The sequence below is a fragment of the Orbicella faveolata genome, unplaced genomic scaffold (assembly GCF_042242905.1).
Source record: "Orbicella faveolata isolate gen_17 unplaced genomic scaffold, um_ofav_v1 contig_24, whole genome shotgun sequence".
NCBI lineage: Eukaryota > Metazoa > Cnidaria > Anthozoa > Scleractinia > Merulinidae > Orbicella > Orbicella faveolata.
This window is the reverse complement of record NW_028301552.1, coordinates 7,623,996-7,649,929: the sequence shown is the minus strand read 5'-3', so window position 1 is coordinate 7,649,929 and position 25,934 is coordinate 7,623,996. Positions and strand designations below refer to the sequence as shown.

General features: G+C 42.3%; 2 protein-coding genes, 1 long non-coding RNA gene and 3 pseudogenes across 3 annotated transcripts; 3 read left to right on the top strand and 3 right to left on the bottom strand.

Annotated features, from left to right (window-relative positions):
* Positions 1-1,161: 1,161 nt before the first annotated feature.
* LOC149110199 (uncharacterized) lies at positions 1,162-3,459 on the bottom strand (annotated as a pseudogene).
* A 572-nt stretch (positions 3,460-4,031) lies between these two features.
* On the top strand, positions 4,032-5,478 carry LOC149110198 (uncharacterized; annotated as a pseudogene).
* A 265-nt stretch (positions 5,479-5,743) lies between these two features.
* On the top strand, positions 5,744-6,586 carry LOC149110197 (uncharacterized). Its single transcript, XM_089290821.1, has one exon. The coding sequence runs from the start codon at positions 5,744-5,746 to the stop codon at positions 6,557-6,559; it is 816 nt and encodes a 271-aa protein (XP_089146947.1). The 3' UTR covers positions 6,560-6,586.
* Positions 6,587-8,499: 1,913 nt separating this feature from the next.
* LOC149110196 (uncharacterized) lies at positions 8,500-9,442 on the top strand. The gene is made up of 2 exons (XR_016208195.1): positions 8,500-8,603; positions 9,218-9,442. It is a non-coding gene; the product is annotated as an uncharacterized LOC149110196 (long non-coding RNA).
* A 6,853-nt stretch (positions 9,443-16,295) lies between these two features.
* LOC149110195 (uncharacterized) lies at positions 16,296-17,546 on the bottom strand. Its single transcript, XM_089291589.1, has one exon. The coding sequence runs from the start codon at positions 17,544-17,546 to the stop codon at positions 16,296-16,298; it is 1,251 nt and encodes a 416-aa protein (XP_089147715.1).
* A 2,181-nt stretch (positions 17,547-19,727) lies between these two features.
* On the bottom strand, positions 19,728-20,754 carry LOC149110194 (uncharacterized; annotated as a pseudogene).
* Between the last annotated feature and the right edge of the window lie 5,180 nt (positions 20,755-25,934).

The following is a 25,934-nucleotide window of genomic DNA, read 5'->3' as shown; positions in this document are numbered from 1 at the left end:
TAGTGTAATTTTTATTCGATCCGATAAGGGAAGACTAATAAAAGGGTGCTTGAAAATGAATGGTATGAACCAGAAAAAAAAAAAAAAAAAAAGATACTGTTTCGCGACACCGTGACTTTCAAATTTTCCTCTGCATGGTACTTGAAAAATGGACTTTGTTAAAAGCAACGATTTCTTGAAATATGAAGCAGTCATATTGCAAGTTAGGCCATCTTTCACTATGGTTATAGCCGTCCATTTGGGCCATTACTTTAGACAGGCGAGCAAGCCTAGCCTTGCTTTATATTTCTCAGATCCAGTTTTAATTTGCGTCATTTTTGCCTTCATACCCTTACGAGACCAATCCCCTGATTAGTGTTTAATTACCCTCCAAAACAGTGATCAACTCTGTTGCAATTGTAGATTTTGCCTCTACAGGCGTCAGAGACCATGTTGAATATGACTTTCTTAAAATGCTTCAATACGACTCCTAATCTTTGCCTCTGCAAGCAAGGATGATGTATCGCTCTCTGTATCATATGAATTCACTCTTCCACTGTAATTCTTTACTCACACTATTAGTACTATTTGGGAAAAGTGGGACGATTTTGGCCTTTTTTTCCCCGATACTGGTAAAAACGCGTGAAAAAGTGGTGCAATGTGCAATGAATTCCATGGAATCTTTCTATGAAATTATAAGAGGTTTTTACCAAAGATAAGTATCGCGTCATTTTTTGTTATCCCATGATATATCGTGCATTCTTTAATCTTAAAACAGTAAATTTTACCTCTTTTCTTCTGGGTGGGAACGTAATACATCGGAAGCAGGAGTACAGGTCTGTTAAGTTGAGACTAACTGGTTTTGACTCTTTATATATCTGACTGTCTTGACTGTTTTAGAGTCAGTTTTGTAAGTTCGAAGATAATGGATTTAACATGCATCTCTGCAATATGTGACGTCACTGAACACTTATGGACGTGCAATAGATCTGTCATGTAATAATTTATCCTTTATTGTCAGAACTTTAGTGCTCTAAAACTAACAGGCGCGTTCGAGCAAGTAGGGTTAATCCTGAGGTAATTAAAACTTAAAATAGTAAGGTTTTTAGAAAACGTAAGCTTTTTTATGTCTTTGGTTTTAATTTTATGCGATGACAAATCTAATTAGGGCAAATGAGCATTTTGTCCAGACTTCATTTACGTGTTGTATAAAATCACATTAGGGCCGTTTCTTGAACATTTTCTCTCATTTTCCATGTCACTGCACCAGGATATAACCCACGGCTTTGATGTGCTTGTTTCCATTATCTGCCCCGTACCTTGCCTCGTTTCCACACGTGTTGTCGTTATCATGTTTTCCCCCTGTTCCAAACCCGATTCTAGAATCAAAGCGATCGCAGTCGTTTTCATTATTTCCAAGGATCCTGACTCTTACTTTTGAATGAAGATTATTAGTACCCATAGCATTAAACCCTTCATTGTTATAGTTTCGCTGTAAGGAGGCCTGTGCACCAATCAGCGTCTTCCACGACCCAGTGAGGTGGCGCGGTATTGCCCGTCAGCGATCAGTGAGTACAGAGAGTTGGCCTGCTTGTTGATGGCAATGAATTTGATCTGTTGGCCGATCTTCATACCAAGACAGATCTTGGAAAAGGATGTGTTCCAGTAGGTCGGTAACTTGGTTTCTCGTGAGTCAAACCCAGTCTCCCCTCCAGGAAGGTTGTTGCTCCAGTACTCTGAGTTATAATGAAAGGTGCCTTAAGGAGGAAAAGAGGAAAATAAAACTTTCCAAAACTCGTTTCTGTTGAATCGAATTTAACAGACTTGGGATAGCTTAAACAGTTTTCACATGTGATGCATGACTTAAAAGGGGTTGACGAAACTACTGAATATTCTGAATTGAGTTTGAAAGCCTTGGCTTACACTTGCGATATACCTTGCTGCCGTCAATCTTCACGACCGGTGTCCATCCTTCTTCTCCACATCCAAAATCCCCCATGTGACAGAGAACAGAAATTGGTTTTGAGTCAACATAGTGCGTGACCAGCTGACTCACCCTCGAGCTGTGAAATACAAAAATGTCTTTCAACAGGCTTCCTTTAAATCGGCAATTTTCTGTGATTAGGCTTAAGAAACTTGCGTTTTGATTTTTACACTGTTAAGGTCACGGGAAATATAACAATTACTTCAATACTATTGGCTCTAAGAACCACGAGTGTGCCCTTGTGTATCAGCTTGGGACGTTTTTTAAAGCGAGAAAATGTATTCTACTTATTAAATAATTAACTATCTAGTTTATCTGTTAGAGTCCCATCCCTCATTGTCCAAGTTTTTTTCGTTTTGTCTGGAGTGGCCTCCATTTCCAGCCGTTTTCGTAGTCCGGTTGTGAGCCTACTTGCATGGTGTAGGTGCAGCCTTCATGTGCGCTTTGATCACTTTTCCTAAAATGTTTAATGACTTACTTGGGTAGTTCATAGAGTTCCTTGCATGTTTTTGGGAGACCTACCATAGACGAATTAGAAAACAAAACAACTGAGTGAAAAGTAGCTTGTTTGCCGGTTTTACCTCGTCCCGCCCCAATTAACTAGCCATGGATCTTCTAGGATAAACGCATGATGACCATTGCATCGTTTTAACGTTTCAAGCAAATTAATAACATGAGAAGGAGTTGGAGTTTGTGAAATCGGTGTTCACATGACAAACGTAACTGGATGGGAAAGAACAATACAGTTTAGAAAACTGAAAGTTCATAAGATATTCCCCCGTGTGTTAACTGGATTAATTAATTAATTTATTGTATTTTAGTTAAGTCGTTAATTTTATTTAATCAATTAGTTTAACTTACCTTTATGACAGTTTGTTCCTGTGAATCCAGGGCGACAGATACAACGAAAACCTTTACTGGTGAATCCAGCTTGACAGGTTCCATTGTTTAAACATGGGCTGCTACTACAGGGATTCTGTTAGGAGCAAAAGTCGAGATATCTTCTATTAGACTGATTTTCAAAGCGCATGAGAGGGTTCTGATCTCTGAAGCAGGTTGCAAAAAGTTTTAAATATACAATCAAAGTCTACCTCGCACAACAAACAACAAATTGGAAGGAGTTCAAAGAATTAAGGTAACCGTAGAATAATGGCATTTTAACTGTCAAACTTTTATTTTACAAATTTGCATTGTGGGCTTTCTTTCAATTGACTCTAATTAATCGGGAGTCTTTTGTATGACATTACCTCGATAGCAAGATAAGTAAAAGCCGGTTTATTTACAAGAAAATTTGCAAACTGTTTTTCATCTGTAACGTTGTTCAACTCGCATTTGTGTTTTCCTCCCTTCAGTGGTCCTAAATTGATGGACACACAATTGGGCTCCATATAGCGCATCAAACGACAGCTCCCTTCACTGGGCACCTCCTCACTCTTGATCACGTGGTTCTTCATTGCCTTGTTTGCAGCTGGTTCCTTGAATATGATGTCGTGACATTCATCGTCTAAAAAAGAATTAGAGAAATTAAAAATTAAGTTTTAAACACACATGTATGATGAGGGTCCTGGCACAGCAGTGATAAATGGGGAAGAAAACGGACAAAATAAGCCTCCCACGCTTAACTTCCCTCACTCTGCTCGGGAAGTTAAGCGTGGGAGGCTTATTTTGTCCGTTCTCTTCCCCATTTATCACTGCTGTGTCCAGAACCCTCATCATACATGTGTGTGTGTTACGCAAACAGTATAACAGTATAACAATAAAATTGCGTGACTTCGCGGTGTAGCGAAGCTTTAATGTCTGTAATCAATATGCGCGGATGTGCCACAGAAAATTTTTACTTGAAGAAATGCCTGCACTGGTATATACACAAAAGTGTGCCAGAATTTTTTTCTATTGAAGGTTTATCTTCACAAGTATATACGCCGAGATGGCTGCCGCAAGATATTCGTCCGATGTTCTGCAAATGTTTTACGGCCCAATACCGAATGAGGAAAACAGAAATCTTCCTGAACCGTTAGAACCAGATTTAACCGTATTATATGATGGGTTTAAAATATACTAAAACAATTTTGAGGAATGCCTTCGTGTGTGGAGAATGGATGTATCCCAAGAAAATCCAAACAATAAAGATCTTTTAATGTTTGCAAGAGAAAATAAAGAAAAGTTCACTGATTTGGTTGAACAAGAAATCCTAAAGTTAAAAAGCGTAAAAGTAAGTTTTGGGTTACAAGTAAAGTTTTCAATAGAAAGAAACGGTGAAACGCAACACGAGTCATTATTTTGGAAAAGAAAAAGAAACGTACGTTTTCAACAGGAATGATGAGGACCAGATAAAAGAAAAATTTGATGAATTCATTGGAAAGGCAAAAGGAGAAATAGAAAACTGGTCTGAGAAGGGATCAGGATGGGAAGTTGAAAAGATAGAGATTGCGTACGTGAATGTCGCACGCTATCAGCCACTTCGCGGAGGAACCTATTTACCTCTTCCAGCCAATCTGGCAAAAAAGAAGGCAATAATAAAGGTGCAAAACAGAGACACCGAATGCCTGAATTGGGCGCTCAGAGCTGCTTTATTCCCTCCAAAAGATGGAAAGAACCCGCAAAGACCAAGCAAATATCCGGTTAACGATGGTATTAACTACGAAGGCATTGTCTTCCCAACACCATATGAACAAATAAAGAAGCTTGAGGCGCAAAACGCAAACCTCGCAATAAATGTATTTGGCTGGGAAAGCAATTGTGTGGTTGTGTACAGGAAAAGCAAAAAAGGAGCGAACGTGCGGTGGATAAACCTGATGTTAATTGAGTCAGGGGAAATCCAGCACTATTGTTGTGTAAAACGGTTGAACGCTTTGCTCTTCGATCAGAGCAAAAACAGAAATGCAAAGCACTTTTGCGTGATGTGCTTAACTGGTTTCTCAAGAGCAGACTTGCTCGAGGACCACACAAAATATTGCAATGGTGTGAACGGCGTGCCGACAAGGATCGTGATACCAGAGGAGGGGAGAAACACCCTTTCCTTCCAAAATCATCAAAAACAGATGAAGATGCCCTACGTGATATATGCGGACTTTGAGGCTTTAGTCAGAAAGATTCCAGGATATGAGCGTGGGCCAGAGAACAATCAAAGAAGCTACACAGAGAAGACCGAAAGGCACGAGGCATGCGGGTATTCTTACATGGTTGTGAGAAGCGACGGTGAAGTTTCAGGGTCAAAGGTTTACAGGGGTAAAAACGCGGTGGGAACGTTTTTAAGTGACATTCTGCAGGAAGAGGTGAAAATAAGAGAGAGTTTGGCCGCACCAAAGCCGATTGTGATGACGGATGAAGACTGGGAAAAATTCAAAAAAGCAACAGATTGCCACATTTGTAACAAAAGTTTGATAAAAGACGAATTCTTAGACTCTTTACCTGTTTGGAACATTGAAGAAGCCGGTGAAGAAGGCAGTGAAAAATGCAGTTATTGGGGCCAAGGCCACAAAAAATGTTTTTACATAGCGCAGAAAGAGCAGTAACGGGGGGTTCAAAGGCTAAAAAGATTGACAGACAAAAAAGACCAGTTGGAAGCGGAATTACAGGAAAATTGGAAGTTCTGTGGAAACCCTTTACTTCAGAAAACTTCAGAGACGCAGTAAAGGACCATTGCCACATAACGGGCAGGTACCGCGGAGCCGCGCACAGCGAATACAATAAGAAATTGCGAATAAACCCCAAGACGGACCAAATACCAGTTGTAATCCACAACCTAAGGGGCTACGACGCACACCATTTAATGCAGCAATGTCGCAGCTGCAGAAAGAGGTGAAATGCGTCGCCAACAACATGGAGAAATATATCACATTTTCAGTCGGAGGTCTGCGTTTCATCGACAGCTTGAACTTTTTGCAAGGAAGCCTTGATTCACTTGTAAGCGCAACACCGAAGGAGTCATTGAAAATAACATCAACGATTTCAAAAGGCAGCGACCTGCTTTACAAAAAAGGGATCTACCCTTACGAGTACATGGACTCATGGGGGAGATTCAGCGAGACAGGGCTTCCGGACAAAGAGAACTTTTACAGTAAGCTGAACGACGAGCACATTACAGACGAAGAGTACGCGCACGCGCAGACTGTCTGGGAGGCTTTCGAATGCAAAACGTTGGGCGATTATCACGATCTTTACGTGAAAACGGACGTCGCATTTTTGGCGGATGTTTTTGAGAACTTCCGAAACCTGTGCCGAGAGCAGTACGGGCTAGATCCGGCGCATTATTACACGTCGCCAGGCCTCTCCTGGGACGCGCTCTTGAAAAAGACGGAGGTCGAGCTTGAGTTATTCACAGACCTTGAAATGCATTTATTCGTGGAAAGGGGAATGCGGGGCGGAATCTCCATGGTAAGCAAGAGATACGCTAAGGCAAACAACCCGCTAGTACCGGACTATGACCCAAGCAAGCCAAAAAAATACATCATGTATCTCGACGCAAACAACCTTTACGGATGGGCAATGAGCAAGCCCCTCCCGAAAAGAGATTTCAAATGGAAACGTGTTATGCCCACAGAGGAGGAGATCCTAAAGAAAAAAAGAAAACGCAAAGAATGTTTGGATTCTTGAGGTTGATCTTGAATATCCAGCAGAAGTGCATGAGGAGCACAACAGCTATCCCCTGGTGCCGGGGGAAAAGGTCGTGAAAAAAGAATGTATGTCGGAATACCAAAAGAGGTTGATGAAAGACCTGGAGCTGAAACCCCCGGATAGCAAGAAGCTGATGCTGACGCTTGAGGACAAAAGGAATTATGTCGTGCATTACAGGAACTTGCAGTTTTATCTGAAGCAGGGCATGAAACTAAAGCGCGTACACAGAGTGTTAGAGTTCGAACAAGAATGCTGGATAGAGCCGTACATCCGGATGAACACAGAATTCAGGAAAAACGCAAAGAGCGACTTTGAAAAGAACTTTTACAAGCTCATGAATAACTCAGTTTTCGGCAAAACCATGGAAAACCTGCGTAATCGCGTTGACATAAAAATAGTGCGCAGCAACCAGACGGACAAAATAAGGAAATTGATTGCCAGCCCTTTATACTCAAGGCATGTTATATTTTCAAACGACATGGCAGGAATAGACATGCGAAAAAGCAAGCTGCTTCTCAACAAGCCGGTCTACACGGGGATGACGATCCTTGACAACAGCAAGATCCTGATGTACGACTTCTTTTACAACGAGCTAAAAAAACAATACGGCTCAAGGTGCGAACTCTTGTACACAGACACCGACAGCCTTCTGCTTGAGATCGAAACGGATGACGTATACAAAGACATCGAAACAAACAAAAATCTGCATGATACGAGCGACTACCCGAAAGAGCATCCACTCCACTCAAACATCAACAAAAAGGTCTTGGGCAAAATGCAAGACGAATGTGCCGGAACTCCCATAGCAGAGTGTGTATGTCTTAGACCGAAAATGTACTCTATCTTGAAGGCAGACGAAAAAAATATCAAAAAAGCGAAGGGTGTAAAAAAGAGCGTTGTCAAGAAACAAATAACGCATGAACAGTACAAGGAAACGCTTTTTGGTGCGAAGCAGCAATTGCATGGAATAAACATTCTTCGAAGCGAGGGGCATGAGATCTATGGCATGCATCTAAACAAAATTTCGCTTTCGCCATTTGATTCAAAGCGATGGATAGGTGACGATGGTATCCATACAAAAGCTTACGGGTACATCAACATGGATATATTGCCTTCATTCACAGATGATGAACTTAGAGAGTTGGAAGCCGAAGTTTCAAAGTTGCTCTGGGGGTAATTGTGTGTTTGGAGGGACAACCAGCAGTTCTTCACGCACGAAGCCGCGCTTGGGACCGTCGTGCAAATAGTAGAGAACGGGTTGATTCGGTTTGGTAAAAGATCTTTCAATGCTGAAAACCTTCAAAGACCAGATTGGATCTGTGGCTCTTTTTACACTACCTTCAAGCTTTCCGGGTTGGTAGAGATAACGAACTTAGACAAGGGAGGGGAGTATTTTTTCGCTTTTTCCAACAGGCCTTGAATAAGATGTCGATGGCCTTGCATAAACAGCTTTTTCTTTGATGGCAACGGCGGGTTTCTTGCCGATAAGGCTTGTTACCTCGTTGTTCAAAGCCAAAACAACTTCTGGAAGTCTTTTCACCCAGGCAGTGGACCGCTGGCCCTCAGGGAGTCGCATTTCAACGGCGTACTGGTGCCCGAACAAGCGCTCAGCCAGGGTGCGGTTGAAACGTTCAACAATGGCCTGGTCACGGTGAATGTCAACGCGCCCGCGCCGGATATATGTTTTGTGCTTTTCCATCTCTTTTGTGACAGCGCCCTTGTGAACTCGCGCCCTGGGTCAACCTGCAGCATTTGAGGCCATTTCAGAGGCGCGCGCTTGTAAATCTTTTGAAAGGCCTGGGCGTCCTCATCAGAATTTTTCGAAGTCAAGGGTTCGGCCTCTTTGTAGCGGCTGGAATACCGCGGCAAAACGTATGCGCATGCGTCAAGTTCAGCATTTCCGGTTTGCCCTTGTTGTTCGGTAGTTCAGATTAATTTTGCTGTTCGCCTCGCGGTGTTTAAGCTTGTTGTTGTGAATCAGCAACCACAGATGAAAGAAGAAAGGACCACAAATACAAAAAAGGTATGTAGACAATAACTTGTTGCAATTACTGGTCCTGGAAATGTTCGTTGGAGCCTTTAAGAAATACTCCGCAGTGGCCGTCATTACTGATTAGTAAGTCTTTTGTCAGTTCGTGTTGTACATACGTACATTTATTTGATAAGTAGGTTTTAAAAGTATGCAACTGTACAGCTGATGTGGACCTACTACTACTAAGTCTGGATAAGGAAAACAGAAATTTATAATGCAATCGTCATAATACTAAAAATAGTGTACAATAATGGTTAAAAAGAGGGATCGAATAATTTAAAAATATCCAAAGTCAGGGTTCTTCTTCTTATTTATGCCTGTTTTTTTTTGTTTTTTTTTCAATTTGTTGCTAGGACTGCTACAAGATTATATCCGTTGAAAATTTTTTTCATGGTGACAGAGAAGGTTCGTAAGTCTATTCGTTGTTTATCGATTTTATTTAGCCTATAATACCACGAATTTCATAATGGAAGTGATCTCACGATTTCAACTTGTTGAGCTGATCATGAGAAGCTCACTTAAAACTCAAGCTACATGTAATAGTCAAGCACCTGCATGAAAATACAAATTTTCGGTTTGGAAATAAATTTCAATTTTACTTTCAGAATTTCATGATTACAACAGCAGCAAGATTGCCTTCTTTGGTGAGCCATTCTAAATAAAATGCCAGAGAACTTTGAGGTACCATTGGATTTTCATTCAGGAAGGATAGGTCAAAGGAGTCTTCAAGTTGTACATTGCCAGTAATAAGAGGCAGAACACCATTACAGAACTGTGTAGTAACTCACTCATTTGAAACAATAAATTTATTACAATTTAAAATCATTTCAGTGGCATACGATTTTCTATGTTACAATAACATGTTTCCTTTATGCGCCACTGTTTTGCTAGCCTATTCATATGTACACAAAAAGACTGTTCAACTAACCGGACAAGTTTTTAATTCACAGTATTTTAAAGTTATAGCTTTCAGATTTTAAACTTACCGTACTTTAAACTCACTTGAAGTACATTTGAAATCTGAAAGTTTACAAACATTGGCTGCTCCCTGAGGAGCCTGCTTTTTTGACCATCCACATCCCTTCGGCTTGTGCTGAAACCTCAAATTCTTCCAGAATTGATACATCTCGGAATGCCCCATGTTGCTGGATAAATAATCCCTCTTCTCTTTGAAGTGTACTTGTTTTCTGAGATCTATAAAAAGAATGGCATTGTTGCAAGTTAGTTCACTGGAACTACTTTTATGTCCTTACCTTTCAAGGGGTTAAATGTGAAGAAAGGTAAAACATCTAGTAATTTTACTTCATTATATAATAGAACTGACATTTATATTGGGGTGAAGCTGTGTCTGCTGTTCTAGTTAAGAAACATGCAATAATCAATTAAACAGACTTTTTAAACTGAGCGGCCTTATGGTCTTCCAAGGAGACCTATATTTTAAATACAAATAAGAATAAAACAGGGCAAAGTACGTGAAATATGCTATTGTGCACAACAAAACAAGAGCCGGTTCTTTTTTCCTCTAATACACGGTGTTCTTCACTCAATCTTGGATCTTCCCAGAGAATAGACTGCAAAATGACATTGAAAAGACCAGGTGCAGTTTTGTCAGCAAACTCTTTCATCTGTCCAGGAGCATACAGTGGCACAGCATCACTGCTTTCATAATGATGTTGCAATGATATTTAAAATTTTCCGATCAGCTGGTCAAATGAATTTTCTGAAATTAATAGAAAAGGTAAATATCTATTCTACTAATTTAAATAAATTATTGAAATAATGTTATTTACTAAATTTAAATATTTAATTCTCTGCTTGTGTCAATCACTGTCATGTGTTGGTCTTAACACATCCTCTTACTTATTGGATTGCACAAATGCAATACCTGTGTCAGAAATATAATCTTGAAATGGTGTCTGTTACCCTTACCGGTCACCTAAACAACATGTTATTTTGATTGTTACCTAAGTCACTAGTCAATATTCAAACAAAAATAATTATCAGTTTTCCAAATCATTGAAAGGATGAGACTTGAATAGTTTGTGGCAACTCTGACGCAGCATTTTTTTCTTGGCCAAGAGACTCCTCAGATAATTTAACTCTTCCAAATCATTGCCATAATAATTGAGAAGTCCTCTAAATCCTTCTCATTAGTGCTTATGACTTCAACTGAATGATAAAATTTATGATATTGTCATTGACCATGTGCAATACATGTAAATAATGATAATCTGTTTGAATGAGTTTTGGTCAGATGGTGTTATTATAGTGTGCCATGGATTATCATGATGTCAAACAATTATCCTTCAAAATACTTGTATCCTGTACGTCTTGTATCTTTACATTTCAGGTAAGTGATACTAACCTGATAGTTGAGTTAAGTCATGGATTTCTGTTGTCATCCTGTTACAAACTGTTTTATCCATTGTAAATTCACAATAGCAATTTATTTTTACCACCCCAAATGATGTTTGTATTTCTGCCATGGACGTTTGCTGGAACTACTTTTATGTCCTTACCTTCTAGAAATTTAAGTCTTTAGAACAGCAATTGGAAATGGTTCTGAACTTTTTGGAGGCCTTCACTACTGCTGTGTTGCTGCTTTAAGTTCTTGTGTAGTCCTAAAATTGGTAAATTGCAAGATCTAAATAAAAAATTAAAAAAAAAAAAAAAGAAATAAACATATTAGTGATGAGTTTGTTTGTATCCAGATACTGAAAATGGATGTCCAAAAAGCATATCCCCCCACTAATGAAAAATGGAGTAGGTAAATTTTTAGTGAAATTTTTCATGAAGTGGGTGCTCATAGGGTTCCTGGACACCCCTCTAACTGAATCCTTGGTGTGGAGACAACATTGCAGTACTACTGAATTTCAATAAGTTTATGTGAAACTGACATTAATTTTAGACGATATTATTGGTGCAATTTTATGGGTTTGGTCTTAGGAAAAATAAGTTTGTCAAGTGGCATAAAGTTCTTGTTTTGCTGTCTTTAAAATTATTATTTTTCTTTAAATTCGTTTGGCAATTAATTTTTCAAAATAATATTTCCCAGCTTCTGTGCTACCTTTTTCTTTCCACAATATACCAATTTTAGACTGAATTGCCTTAGGTGGCTTTTTGCTACCTGCACCCCAGCAATTAATTTTAGTGAAGCAATTGACAGTACTGTACTGTAGTCAAGAAGAGTAAAATAAAAATGTGAGGTACATTAATGCAAATAACACTCCAACATCAGTAGTGCGAGATAATTTTATAGGTACCTTTTGAAGTTTGTCATCTGAGGTCTGTTTATTTCCATCTTAGTGGAGAACCATACATGCGTAAGACTTGGATCATTTAACACGAAATATAATTAAATTTATAATGAATTTTTTTGGTATCATGTCTATTTTGCCCCAAATTTTACAAAATTTGATACAAACAACTTGTTTATTGTTGCAACAAAAATCTTTGAAAGAGTATGCTTTCCTTTTCCTTAATTTCATTTAAATTGCTGGTAAGGAGATTCCGAAAATCCTTGCAGCAATCCAAGGCAGTGCGAACCTGCGTGTCAATTATAATTAACCGATGTCTAATTAACTGACCTGCCAGTAGTTCGTAACACCGGCGCCTTATAGTCAGGATGCGAGGTAAACCTTGTTTCTTCGTCCACTCTGGTACAGCTTTTGTAGCACCACCTTGCACCTGGCTTGTACCCATGACATGTTGCTCCTATGGCATCCAGGACTGCAAAAAGTCTCGCAGGAATCCGCTGTTTCCTGACGCCTCGCGAATGGTTTTCTCTAGGAACCGAACATCTGTTGTTGCTCGTCCGTATTTCGTCCCAGTGAACACGGCAAACTGTTGAACCCACTTGAGTTCGGCAGCTCTGGTTAAATCTTCAGACAGAAAATATTTTTTGCCGGCACATTTACGGCTGCTTTTGTTGGCTTTCCCACATTTTTCTGCGAAGGAACCGCACAACCAAACCAACGCAACAAGGAGAACTACGTAAAAAAAAAAAAAGCTCTTTTCGAGCACGAACGCGCCCGAAATTTTCTCATATTTTGTTGTTGGTGCAAACACCAAACCCCTGGGTGCAAGCGCTTGAAACTTAAATGAAAAATAAACTTTTCAACGAGACAAACCTTTCCCCTACTTTCTTTTGCTAACTCTTACTTTTTGTTTTCAAACTTCGCGATACGAGATTTTATCTTTTTTACATTGGATTTTAATACGTAACCGGAAATGCGTAATTTACCGGAAGCTCAAATTTGTACTCATGCGCAGTGCGTTTTACCGCGGTGTTAGCGGCTGGCCACGTCGACAACGGTCAGCGCGTATTTGAAAACTTTGCGCCCGCGGGGCAGTTTGTCGTGCGGCAGAAAAAGAAGGTCCGCCTGGTGGACCGCGTTGGGTGTAGGAACGTCGAATTTCGGCCGAGGAATTCGCCTGGGCGCGGGGAGGAATATCTGCCAGAGCGCTTGCTTGATCAGCCACTTTTTTGCGGTTTCTTCAGGTACCTTGGCGGCTTCGGCTAATTTTTTGATCACGGCGATACCTTTCCAGTAGCCCCCGGGGCTGTAGTATATCTTTGCGAGTTTGTCGTCCATAGCGTTACTATAAGAAGGAGTAAAAAAAGTTTAAAGGAACCGCAAGGCTGCGTAGCCTAGAGCGAGCGCCCCGGCGCCCACGAACATTAGTTCACCATTTTTCTGCTGCTCGCTTGGCTGATAGAAATCTGAGAACTTGGGCTCTTTGGGGGGTATCATTCGTTCGTCAGGATGCGCCTGGTTGTAGAATTTGAAGGCATAGTCAGTGTTGGTGAAGTTCTGCTTGGCCTCCGCCTTTATTTGCGCGTTGGTCGCAATCCAGTCGAGAAGATGGGTGCGGTCGCGCGTGTATTTGGCGTAAGCCGCTTGGTACGCCTCGAGAGCTTTATCATGGCGAACTTTTTCTTCAAGTGCAGCTTTGTCACCCCCGCCAAGCGCCCTCGACAGATAATTTCCGCCGATAAAAGCCGGTTTTATATATCAGAGTCCTTTTTTAAATCATTAATTTCAGACGCTGGCGGGTATGTATTTTTTGTCCTCGAGGTACTCTTTGATCGCGATGCTGCCGGCCATGACGGCGGTGAACTTGACATAATTCATCGGACTGCCGCTGGGATCAGAAGTAAAATTCTCTTTTACAACCTTTTTTGCGACCCAGCCGATCCCAGCGGCTAAGCCAGTGAGAGTAGCGGCGTCCATGATGGTCTTAACAAGCTTATTGTCGGACATGGTAGCGTTTGATATTAGGAAACTAACAAAAGTTTAAAACAAAATTAATTTTATGTCGAACTGTTTTTACTCAATTCTGTTAAGAGTTGGGCAAACCTTTTTGTCTGGGTCTTACTCATCTACGTCTTCTGAGCAGTTGTTGGCATCTAATTCTCGAGAAATAATGCCTAAAAGTTCTCCTACAATTTTTACGGTTTTCACGTTTTCTGGGGTTCTGGGGATATTGTATTTTTCCTGAATACCGCAAATACGGGCATACATTTTTTCAAATCTTTCTTTTGTCATGATGGGTAAAGTTCAGAAAAAAGAACTTTACAATTTTTTTTGGCATTTTCTGGATCCTTATCGGAAATCAATTTTCCATGAGATATTAAAGCATCCCTTAATGTATTGACAAGAACTTCGTGGGCGGCCATAGTGCTCATGATAAGGAAAGAACAAAAGTTTAAAACGAAAATTAATTTATGTCTCCTGTGTTTTATGTGGTTTCCGCGTTTTCTACTTCTTCTTCTCCGGCCTTGTCGTCATGCAATGTTGCACGCAAAAGGTCGAGGACTGTATGAAAAACCTTACGTTGAAATCGTACCATACCAGCGCGATGCCAAAAATGGCGGAGAAAGAGATAAGAATTTGGGGAACGTCAACTTTCTTCATGTCAATCCATTTGTCTTAAAACTTTTGGCTGTGTCGCGCGAGCGGGTTCTGGCTCAACACGCGCGGGCTCAGGCGTTTTGTTTTTTTGCTGAATACAGCCTTGAGCTCTTCACGTTTGTAATAAATCCCGACCAGTGAAACGACTAAGCTGCCAACAGCAAGCCATTGGGTGGTGCTGAGGCTGCTATTTTTTTCTCCGCTGCACTTTGGGCTTTCGCCTTCTGTAGTCGGAGCTGGCTCGGGGGCCGCGGTGGTGGCTTTCGCCTTGTTGTTTGCGATTAAGATAGAAGCCTCAGCTGCGACTTTTTTCTGTTGTTCCCGGGCCAGCCGCGTTCTTTCAGCAACCAATTTGCCAGCAGCCGCACGCTTGGGATTTTTTGCGCGCTGCGTTGGCGTAGTTGCAGTTGGAGTTGTCGCTTGCTGTGTGATGTCGACCTGGGAAGGCGCTGTGACGGCAGGTGCGCTCTCGGATTGTTCGGCAGACATTCTGAAACAAAGGTGTATGCTAAGCACATATAATAATGCTTAGAAATTACTCAGAATTTGTCTGCAATTCCTCAGCAGTTGTTGAGGATTGCTGAGAAATTTCTTCAGATTTTGCTTCGACCTTTCTCTCCAAATGCGTGTTAAAATCAATATGTTTTGTGGTGATCAGCGCCGCGTTGGCCGCAGCAAGAAACCGGCCGCACTTCAAAGCAAGGGTGCTAGCCAGATTGGAGAGCTCTTTGTTTAAGATGCAGTCGTTTCTGAGTTCTTTTTGATAAGCGCCGATGTCTTTGATTTTAAGTTTCATTCCGACCGCTTCGGTTGCAAGAAAAATAAAGCTGTCGATCAAACTTTCTGTTGTCTTTGAGCCCACGTATGTCTCGTAGCGTTTGGTGTATTTCTCGACACCTTTGTCGCTCAGGCGCTTCACCTGCTCGTGGGTTAACTGCACTCCGATGGCGTCTTTAGCTTTTCCTGTAGATACCAGCACGGCCAGCTGCTCACGAAGAGCAGGAATGTCAGGTCCGGGGCCGGTTAGCACTATACCACCAGCTGGCCCACTCGACAGCTCGGCTTCCAGCTCGGCTTCCATTAGTTTTAAAACATCTTCTGTCAGGACGATCTCTTCTCCAGCCATTGTGCAACAATATATACAGCTTTCATTTTTTTAAAATTCAAAATGACTTAACCCCGTAGGGGTGGCGAAGCGAGAACACAAGATAAGAGAACTTTCGCTCTTTCAGCTTTGAAATCAGACCTTTGTACTCATCCTGAGAGAGTTCGCCAGCGTAATCATCAAAAATAGCTTTCGTGGTCTTGGCCGAGGGGGTGTAAAAGAGAACGATCGTCGCCACGTTCTCCCGGAAGGAAGCTGTTATGCCGGTCATCTTCTGAGTCAGCACCCAAACGCTGATGCCCATATGTCGAGCAGAAAAGGCTAGATTCACCAGCTCGCCTGTACGCCCTTTCACATCTTTGGAGGCTGCGCAGTCATCGAGTATTATGAGCGTGTTGATGCCCTCGAAAAGCCATCTCACTAGCTTCAACCATTTTTCCACGTCGTGCTGCTCGCATACTATCACATTCATTCTTGGATCATTTTCACCAATTCGGTTGTAGGTCTTGTTGTGCGCGAATGTCGGGCAGATGAGCACGATGTAGTCGAACTTGAAGCGGAAAGGGTCGTAGATCTGGTCTACCGCAAACCTTGATTTGCCTGAATTCGTCGGCCCCACAATGAGAGCGTTGAAGGGTATCTTACTTGGGTCCATGTTCATATTCAATACTGCACAGATTCTAGCTGTCTGTCCATAATGTTGAACTGGGAGTCGGAGATTACGAATATATGGCATTTCAGGTCGCCTGAGCCTTTGGCATCCCGCTCAATTTCCAGCTGGACACCGTCTGTACTGTTCACAATGCGCGTGCCGCTGCCGTGCAGCGACTGATCCGCCATGGAGCGCATATCAATCACAAGCCCGAAATTATCACCGGTGTAAAAATTTGCCAAATTCATGTGCTCGGTTTTGTTTTTTTCTTTCACAAAGACGCGGTGGGCCTCTTCCCACATGTCCTTGCCTTCGATGCCGTTGTTGTAAATCATGTTGGGCGAGCCGTTGATCGTGACGCTGACTTTCGTCAGATCCGGGAAGACGTATTTTTGTGAATCTCTGGCGCTCCCATCATACGGCTCCATGAACAGTGGGAGGATGGCTTTTAGTGACCTTCTTTGGGCGTCGACTTTGATGTTGATCCTCGTATCAGTTTCTTTTTTGAAAGTCACCACTTTGGAACGCGCCACGTGGTCATAAGTGAACTCTTTGCCGCTGTAGTAAACGCTGTGTGCCTCGTCTGCCAGAGTCTTGCTGCGGAGAATTTCGTACTCGAGCTGGATGTTGGTCAGCTTATATTTCAGCTCGGTTTTTTCAGAGCCTTTGACCACCTGTGAAGCTGGTGCAAGGGTTACTTCGAACATGAGGTTGTTGTAAAGGGCCTGGGGGTATAAAACGCCGTCGTCAGATATGATCTGATGGTCAAGCCTGATGCGGTACTTTTTTCCGTATACCTCGTTCAGCTTGTTTTCAGCGTCGACGCCCGTGGTTTTCTTGTCTCCCGCGCCTGAGCGGATCTTGCATAGATCCTCGCTCTGAATCTCTTCGAGAATCATGCCGTCTCGCTTTTCCTGCGAAAGGAAAAGGTCATCAAAAATTTTGTAGATGTCATATCCAACCGTGTCTTGCAGGATAGCGCCTGCAAACTTCACGACCAGCTTGTCAACGAGCACCCGCGTGACGTTCTGGACAAGGAAGTTGTTGGCGTGCCCTCCAGAAAGATCGATGTCAAAGACAAGCGCTAGCGAGCCCGGCACCAGAACCTCGTTCTCGTTCAGATTGGGCACTGAAACATACAGCGTCTCGCCGGGGCTGGCTTCAGAGCGGACAAAGGTGATTCGCTTGACCGCGCGCTCGGCCTTCATGGGGTTTAATGTCTTTTCGTTGTACCTTGGGCGAAGGTTCTCTGGCACTGACATTGTATAATACACCGGTTAATATTTTCTAATTAAAAAAAATAACAGAATTGAAATATATTGCTATGGCGGAAGGCGGCGGCGAATTTGGTTACGATGAAGGCGATACTCTCCTGGATCATACAGATGATCAAGACGACGATGACGAACAAGAGGCTGAAAGAACCCAGCCTTTTCAGCCAGGTGCGGCGTCCACTCCTTACCATGGCGGGGAGACAATAGAAATGCAAACGTGGCAACACGAGCAGACAGGGCTGCCTGAAACGTCTTATGGGGAAACACAGAGAAAAGTTACAACCGAAGAGCTTGAAAGAAGGCTGAAAGCTTTGAGAAACCCGAACGCGGGATTCCTGGATAATTCCAGAATCGCTCTTATGCCCGCCGATTTACAACAAAAAGAAATCGAAAGAGTCAAAAAATATATCAAATCTCAGTACCCCAACGCCAAAGTTGACAAGCTGGACATCAAATTCTCCGATAAAAAACAGATAGTGGTTGTTGGCCCGAATAAAGGAGAGACCAAAATAGTTTTAGATGATTGCAGCGGTTTCCGGAAAGACTTCTTAAACAGGACATTCGTCAAAAAAATTCTGGGAGATAGTGCTGAAGAAATTATCCGCAAAAACTCTGCTTCAATTCAAAAAAAGCAAAAAGAATTTGAGGAATCAAGAAAGCTAAAGGCAGAAGCAGAACAAAGATTGAGTGAACAAAATGAATTGGTAATGTTTGTTAATGAGCGGTTAAATAAAGAAAAAGCCCAGATTGATCAACTCAAAGACCTGCCAGAATATGAAGAAGAAATTAAAAGGAAGAAACAACTGGCAAATAATTTAGAAAAAGATTTCAAAGACGCAATAAAAGAAAGAAAAGAACGTGAAAAAAAAAGTAAAAAAACTGGCCGATCAAGATGAAAAGAACGTCCGCCTTGAAGCAAGTATTGCGGAAGAGATAAAAAACAGAAATGCGATGGAAGAAAGGCTGAACAGCACAAAGCCTTTGGATGATCTAAAAGAGCAGGAAAGCGAGCTGCAGCGCCAAAACGAGGAAGATCAGGCGATCATCCAAGATGAGAATGCCTCGCCCTCCGACAAAGAAGGCGCAAGAGAGAGAGTGGAAGAAAGAAACGAGGAGCTCTCGCGTTTGCAAACACATATTGCAGAAAGGGAAAGGGCGCGGCCTCTCTCGGAAAGGGTAAAAGAGATCTTCAAAAAAATATGGCGTGACTGTCACTGCTATTCTTCTCGCCGCGGGGGTCACAATAGGGGTTGTCGTCGGTTCAATCACTAATGCTTTGAAAGCCACGGGCAAAGCTTTGGGAAAAGGCCTTAAAGATATTAGCGCGAAACTTGGTTCTCTGCTGCCCGGGCTGATTGGATCGATTGTGAATTTTCTATTCAAAGCTGCGGGCTAAGTCGTCGGGTTTCTGGCCGAGCACACCTGGCTGCTGATTCTTGCCGCGGCGGCCTTTTTGTTCGAAAAATATATTAAGAAGCGGCGTTAACTTTACCGCCAAGCCATGAACAGCAAAGCCGATAATCCTACTACACCAACAATTACCGATGTTTTGTTTATTTCATGTTGCGGTGTTTTATCTGAAACCGTGGACTCTATTTTTTGCGCCGTTGGTTGTGCTTGCTGAGTTTCGGTCGAAGCTGATTTTTTTGATTCGGCTGCTGCGGCTTTGTGTATCGGGTTGGAAGGATGGTTGTTAGGTTGGTTAATTTTTGACGGGCCGCCTGTCATTAGTTTGAGCGTAGCTTTTTTTGTCTCCGGGTTTCCCTCGTTGTTTACCTCCAGTTTCATCCCAGAGACCGCCTGTTTCAGCCTGTTGTTGTAACCGACCGTGCTTTCGGTGTTGATTATCATTTGCGCGGGCATAAGCCAGGCCATGGGGGCTACAGCAAGATTGAGCCTAACCTTCGCTTGATCCACCGCGAGCTGGTACCGTTGCACGCTCTTGGCCAGGTCGGGCTTTCTGATCGCGTCTTCCACCAAAACAAGAAACTCGCTTTGGGCTTCTTTTGCTCGGCCGCCAGAGCCGAGAATGCTACTTCTCACGTTCACCTGCGCGCCCAGGATGTAGTAAACAAAGGCTTCGATTGACTGATTTATTCTCGACAAGCCCGCCTGCGTCAAACCAGATGCTGTGTTTGGCGCGAACCAGTCCGATTGCGTATCAGAAGGGGCACCCGGCTCGATGAAATAAGTCAGGTTTCCTTGAATAGCTTTCCCATCTTCATCACTGAATTTGTTCCATCCCGGCTATAGGTAGTCAGTTTTCGACGCGCCGCCCGCATAGACGTAAACACTTCCAAGCCCGTGGTTTGCCCCGTGCGTGAAGCGAAAATCGCTCGAGGGGTCTATGCCGAACTCGTTGCATAGCCTTTTGTACGAAGCAACGTCATAATGATTATTGAATTGGTTGAAAGGCGGATCTCCGGACAACGCGCTCATGCTCTGAACACCTCCTAGCTGGCACAAAATGCGCCTGACAGTGAAATACACGTGGAAGATATAAAAAGCTCTTATCTGCGGCGGCAGATTTATTCCGTTGTCAAAGATTTCGCGAGAAATTCCACAACCTTGTGTCGCGCAAAAAACAGCGAAGTTGAGCTGTTGCGGCCAATATTTCATGTCAGGCCCTCCTAACCAGTGTTTTGATTCGGCTCCAGAAGTGTGCCTGAGTTTGGTTTTTTGGAATATTTCTCTGAATTTTGTTGTGAAATATTGGTCAGGCGTGACGTAGATTTTGATTTCGGCGTTGAATATTTTCTTCAAGCTTGGCGCTTTTCCGTCGAAAGGTTCCGCAGGGATGGGTAAAGAAACTTTTGAACCAAGTGGCGATAATTGATAAGGAAAACCTCCGCTGTCTTCCAAGCCGAGCGCCTGTTTCATTTCCGCGCTCCAATATCGCCTGTCTGAACCGAAGACGCTTTGTAACGAGCCTACGCTTTCTTTGAAAAACACCTCTGCGGTTGCGTTATTTTTCTCGTCGATGCTTTCTTGTGAAACGAACCGGCTTTTTTCCGCTTTTGGAAAGTGGTTTAAAAAATTTGTCCACGCCTTTTCCTTTGCGATTGCCGCTTTTTTCACAAACTCAGGATCTTCCCACATATTCGCCATTGTATTTGAACACAATTTTGTTTGTTAGATATAAAATGGTTGTTCTCACAATTGTCACACAAGAGAACGGAGAGACTATCTATTTTGAAGACCCGATACCGAAAGTACATTTCATGAAACTCATATCTTGTAGTTTTTTCAACAGCTGGGACACTTTGAAAAACGAAGGTTCAGCATCCTTGGGAGATAAAGAAAAAGATAAAGCTTTATTAATTAGTAAATTAGCCCCAGGACATTACAATTTAGAAAGCTTGGCAAAAGAAATAGACAGTCTGTTCGCAAAATATAAATACGACCTAGAAACAGAAACAAATACACCTGTTGGCCAGCTTGTAATAAAAAATTTTGGTTTAAAACCGATTGAACTTGATCGCGATTTAGCCAATTTGCTTGGTATTGGGCGAAAGTTGAAGCACATAACATTCGTAAAAAGGCTTACGTCACCAATGACATATTTTATTCATTGTGATTTGATCGACAAAGAACGGAATCTGTTCAATGGCAAAAAGTCAGATGACTTAGCCCTGTTTGATATAAAAGGGAAGCCTTTTGAAAAGGTAAGCTACCATAGTTCTCCGCAACAGGTTTTGCGTGACTGCTCTACAGACCAGTTTATAAATAGCATCACTCTTAGCGTCAAAGATGAAAATGGTGAACTCTTTGATTTCAAAGGATTCGCTATGGAATTTGAATTAGAGTTAAATTAAATTTCTTTTTATACAATGTTTTCAGCAAATGTGTTACCTTCCGCTCCTCCTGCCGAGATTGAAAAAAAAATCTATCCAAGCCTTCCCGAAACGACAAATGCCGAGAATTTCCGGCTAACTGAAATAAGTAAAATTGAAAAAGAAATATCTGTTGAGGTTGAGCATTACAGGCTTGTGTTGAAAAAATATAAAAAAGTCCGGAAAGCGATTCACTATTCCGTGGTTGGCCTTGGCGCCGTCACGGCAGCTCTGTCTTCTGGGGCTGTTGCAACATCACTTACTGGTGTTGGAATTGTTATCGGCGCGCCTGTTGCCGCGATAGCAGCTTTATCTGGCGTAGCTTCCACTGGCCTGTCCGTTGTCAACAAGAAGCTTGAACGCAAAGTTAATAAGCACTCGAGAATCCATTCTCTGGCTATTGCAAAACATGACTCGATAAACAGCTCTGTCTCACAAGCTCTGAATGATAATCGTGTTTCTGACGCGGAGTTTCAACTGATCACACGTGAAATGCAGAAATATCGCCAACTTAAAGAGACTTTACGCTCAAAATGTGCGCAAAAAAAAACAAGTTCACGCCAGCCAGATCTTGAAAAAATAAAAAACCAGATTCGGCAAGAATTTAGGAAAAAACTTGCGGAGTCCAGCACAAATTTGCACTAAATTTTGAGCGAAAAAACACAAAACTATCTCTAAGTCTTATTAAAAACAGATGATTGTGTTACACCGCGTTACCTTCACGCGTGACGTTGCGTGACTGGGTTACGTTACTGTCACACGTGAAGTTGCGTGACAGGTCACACAAAAGGGCAAAAGCCCTTCCGGGGGTTGCTCGTTGGCTGTTCTTGCCTAGCCCCGGCTAGGACTTTCCCGCCGCTGACAAGGCGGCTGTCAATTCCCAGTGTACCTCTGGGAACGAAGTTTGAGATCCCGAGGGATCTCTGAGCACCCCCCAGTCTCCACTGGGCCGGGGCGGGTTCACCCGGGGTTATCGCCGTGGACGGCCTCACCCCATACCCCTTACAAGCGCCTGTACGTGCCGTATTTGGAATCAGAGGTGGCCAACCTCACATCCAAAAGCACCTTCATTTGTTTGCTAATAAAGAATATAATGCAGCAAGCTATTTATATTGATCCATTTGCCTCTCCTATCACTTGTGGTGTAGCTTAGTTGCCCTTTGCCTAAATTTCGCAGTATTTTACACATACGCATGCGCTTTTGGGCGGCGAGGTGATGTCATACTTGAGCTATAATTAGAGATTGGCTGAATTAATTATATCCCAACAGTACTTCTGAAGGCCAAAATGCTTGTGCTTTCCCACGCGATTTGCTTTATTTTCATGGAACTTTCTACGCCCGTTTGGCAGAAAGAGGTCAGACAGATAACATATCAAGTCGTTGAAGCCATGCGAGAAGCAGAGAAAACTTAAACGGGCTCGATTGAGCCCCTTGTTCAAGGAATATCACATGTTACGATCGATCGAACGCTGTGATCAAATCCTGTTATTTACTCGTTTTCTCCTGCTCGCTTCACTTCGACATCTTCTGTGGTGAAAAAAAAACTTACAGCGCGTTGACTGAGCGTACTTTTTTTGTAAATTCTCTTCTGGTTCGTTTTTTCGGCCAAAACAAAAAATCTTGAGTCGTCCTCCATGTTTTTCAGTACTGCTCGTCCAAGGGCCTGGAAAATATAAATATTAGGTTCCAGTCTTTCTGAGAAAAATGTCACGCAAATCACCGATTTCAAAACAGAACTATTGATTCGAACGAAGGTTAATATCGTTGCCGCTCAGTAAAATTTCTGAAAGATTTGGTCGTAGTCGTTCTCGTCATACACAGGATAGCCTAGATAGTGTTTTACCCCATTTTTATAACACTCGAAACAGAGTCCTTTTAGGTCACAGAAGTTGCATTTACGGCAAAACGTGACCTTTACAATTCTTGATCGTTTTTCACAGAAGGGTGCCTCTTCAATATCACAATGTACCTCATCCCAACCCATTTCCTTTTTTCCCTTCTTTTTATTGCGAGATACTCCTTGTAAATTATTTCACGAAGCTCTGGAGGGAGGTTTTGAATGGCCTCGGAAAGTTGGCAGTTCTGAAGCTCTGAAGGTAGGTTTTGAATAGCATCAGAAAGTTGACAGTTGCTTGATTGTGCGGCTTCCATCTCGGCGTATATACTTGTGCAGATAATTCTTCAATAGGAAAAAATTCTGGCACACTTTTTGTATATACCAGTGCAGGCATTTCTTCAAGTAAATATTTTCTGTGGCACATCCGCGCATATTGATTACAGACATTACAGCTTCGCTGGACCGCGAAGTCATGCAATTTTATTGTTATACTGTTATACTGTTTGCGTAACACACACACATGTATGATGAGGGTTCTGGACACAGCAGTGATAAATGGGGAAGAGAACGGACAAAATAAGCCTCCCACGCTTAACTTCCCGAGCAGAGTGAGGGAAGTTAAGCGTGGGAGGCTTATTTTGTCCGTTCTCTTCCCCATTTGTCACTGCTGTGCCAGAACCCTCATCATACATGTGTGTTTTTAAACATTAATTGCAAACAAAACAGGATGGTCTTTCTGAGTACAATATTTTCTGAGGAAAGACTGCGTATCTGAATTTCCGTTGAGCGTTTTACTGTTGTTTTTTTATTAAATTTTTGCCTTTAAATCGCCATATATATTGCTTACATATACTGCATGATTTACTTCTCTAAATTTTTATTATGCCGATATTCATATTGACATATAACATGAAGGGTGGTAATCGATTTTTGACTGTTTTCATCATTTGAGATTCTGGAAGAGGCGACAATGCAGAAAGTTTCACTAAAGCATATTTATGTTTTGCCTAGGAAATCAATTCGACAGGAAAAGCCCAGTCAACGCTGTGCTTTTATGCAGACAAATTTAGGCTCTGTAAAACCATCTATTCCCAAAATCCAACTAAGATAAAAAAAAAAAACAAACAAACTAGGAGAGTATGCTTACCAGAGCGACCACAACATATCGAGGAAATGATTCCAAGTGAAATACAAATGATGTTGTTATATATGAGAATACCGCTGACCATTATGCATAGTTGTGCATGTGTTGAGTTAGTTTAACCAATGGCATTAAACAACGTGGTTGGAATGTAGACCCAAAATGGCGTCTGTGTCATGAATATGTAACATGGTGTCAAAATAGTGGGATATCGAGCGCCACGGAACAGGGCCAAACACATCGGGATGGCCGAAGGATACGCCAATTCGTCGTTCAGTTGGCCAAGAATGAACTGGGCCGCTGCGGACCTGAGTAAAGAATGGGAAAGGTTTTATCAACATTGCGAATTCACGTTCGGGGGACCGCTCAGCAAATGCACTGAGAAGGAGAAAATACGCAACCTTATGAGCTTCGTCGGCGACAAAGGCCGAGAAATTTACCTCACTTTCCAATGGGAAACTGTACAAGTTGGATCTGGAGAAAGTGCACAAAATGTAAATGAAAAAGACATACTCGAAAGAGTTGTCGGAAAGTTCAAAGCACACCTCGAAGCAAAGAAGAACCCAATTATGGCGGCAGTTAAATTTGATCGAAGACGCCAGTTACAAGGGGAGACGTTTGACTCCTTTGTCACCGATCTTAAGCTCCTGGCCCGTGGTCTGGACATGACAGAGTCGAATAAGTTGATCCGGAACGCCATCGCATGCAAATCTCTGGACGAACGAGTAAGGCAACGCTGCTTGGAGAAAAGTAAAAACCTTACCCTGGAAATGGCAATTGACATCGGTCGGATGTTCGAAGCGACCAAGGATGGAATGCAAGTGATGTCTGGTGAAGACCCGAAAGTGGAGGTCAATAAACTTACATGGAAGAATGGCTCGTCTAAGAAGAATGGCTCGTCCAAGAAGAAACATGACCAAGTTCAAAAATGTGATAGGTTTGGATACAATGCCCACAAGCCACAGGAAAAATTCCCAGCCAGAAATGAATCATGCAACAAGTGCAAAAAAATTGGACATTTTGCCCAAGTTTGCAGAAGCAAGAAAAGCAATGTAAACTTACCGCATGAAATGGTCCGTCCTGGAAAAGACTTTTCTAGTGATGAGGAAGGTCCTGACAGTGATGTACAACTATTACATGTAGCAAGCCTAGAAATGAATGGCATCAGTGACAAGCAGAAAACATGTGAAAATGACGAATGGTGACAGGTTGTAGAAGTGGACAACAGTACCCTGCATTGTCAACTTGACACTGGTGCCTATGCAAGCGTAATTAACACTACTCAGCTCAAGCAAGTAGCACCCAGTGCCCAGATCAAACAAACCAAGAAGACCCTGGTGTCATACAGCCAAGACCGAATCACACCCAAAGGTTATGTCACTCTTCCCATAAGATTCAAGGACAGGGAGTTAAATGTGAACTTCTATGTCATAGATAGTAAGCAGAAGCCAATATTGTCAGGCAAAGTTTGTCAAGCACTCAACTTGGTTCAGCGGATACATAAGTTACAGGCACATGTAGATCCAAACCTAAAGGAGCTACTTGACCAGTACCCAGACCTACA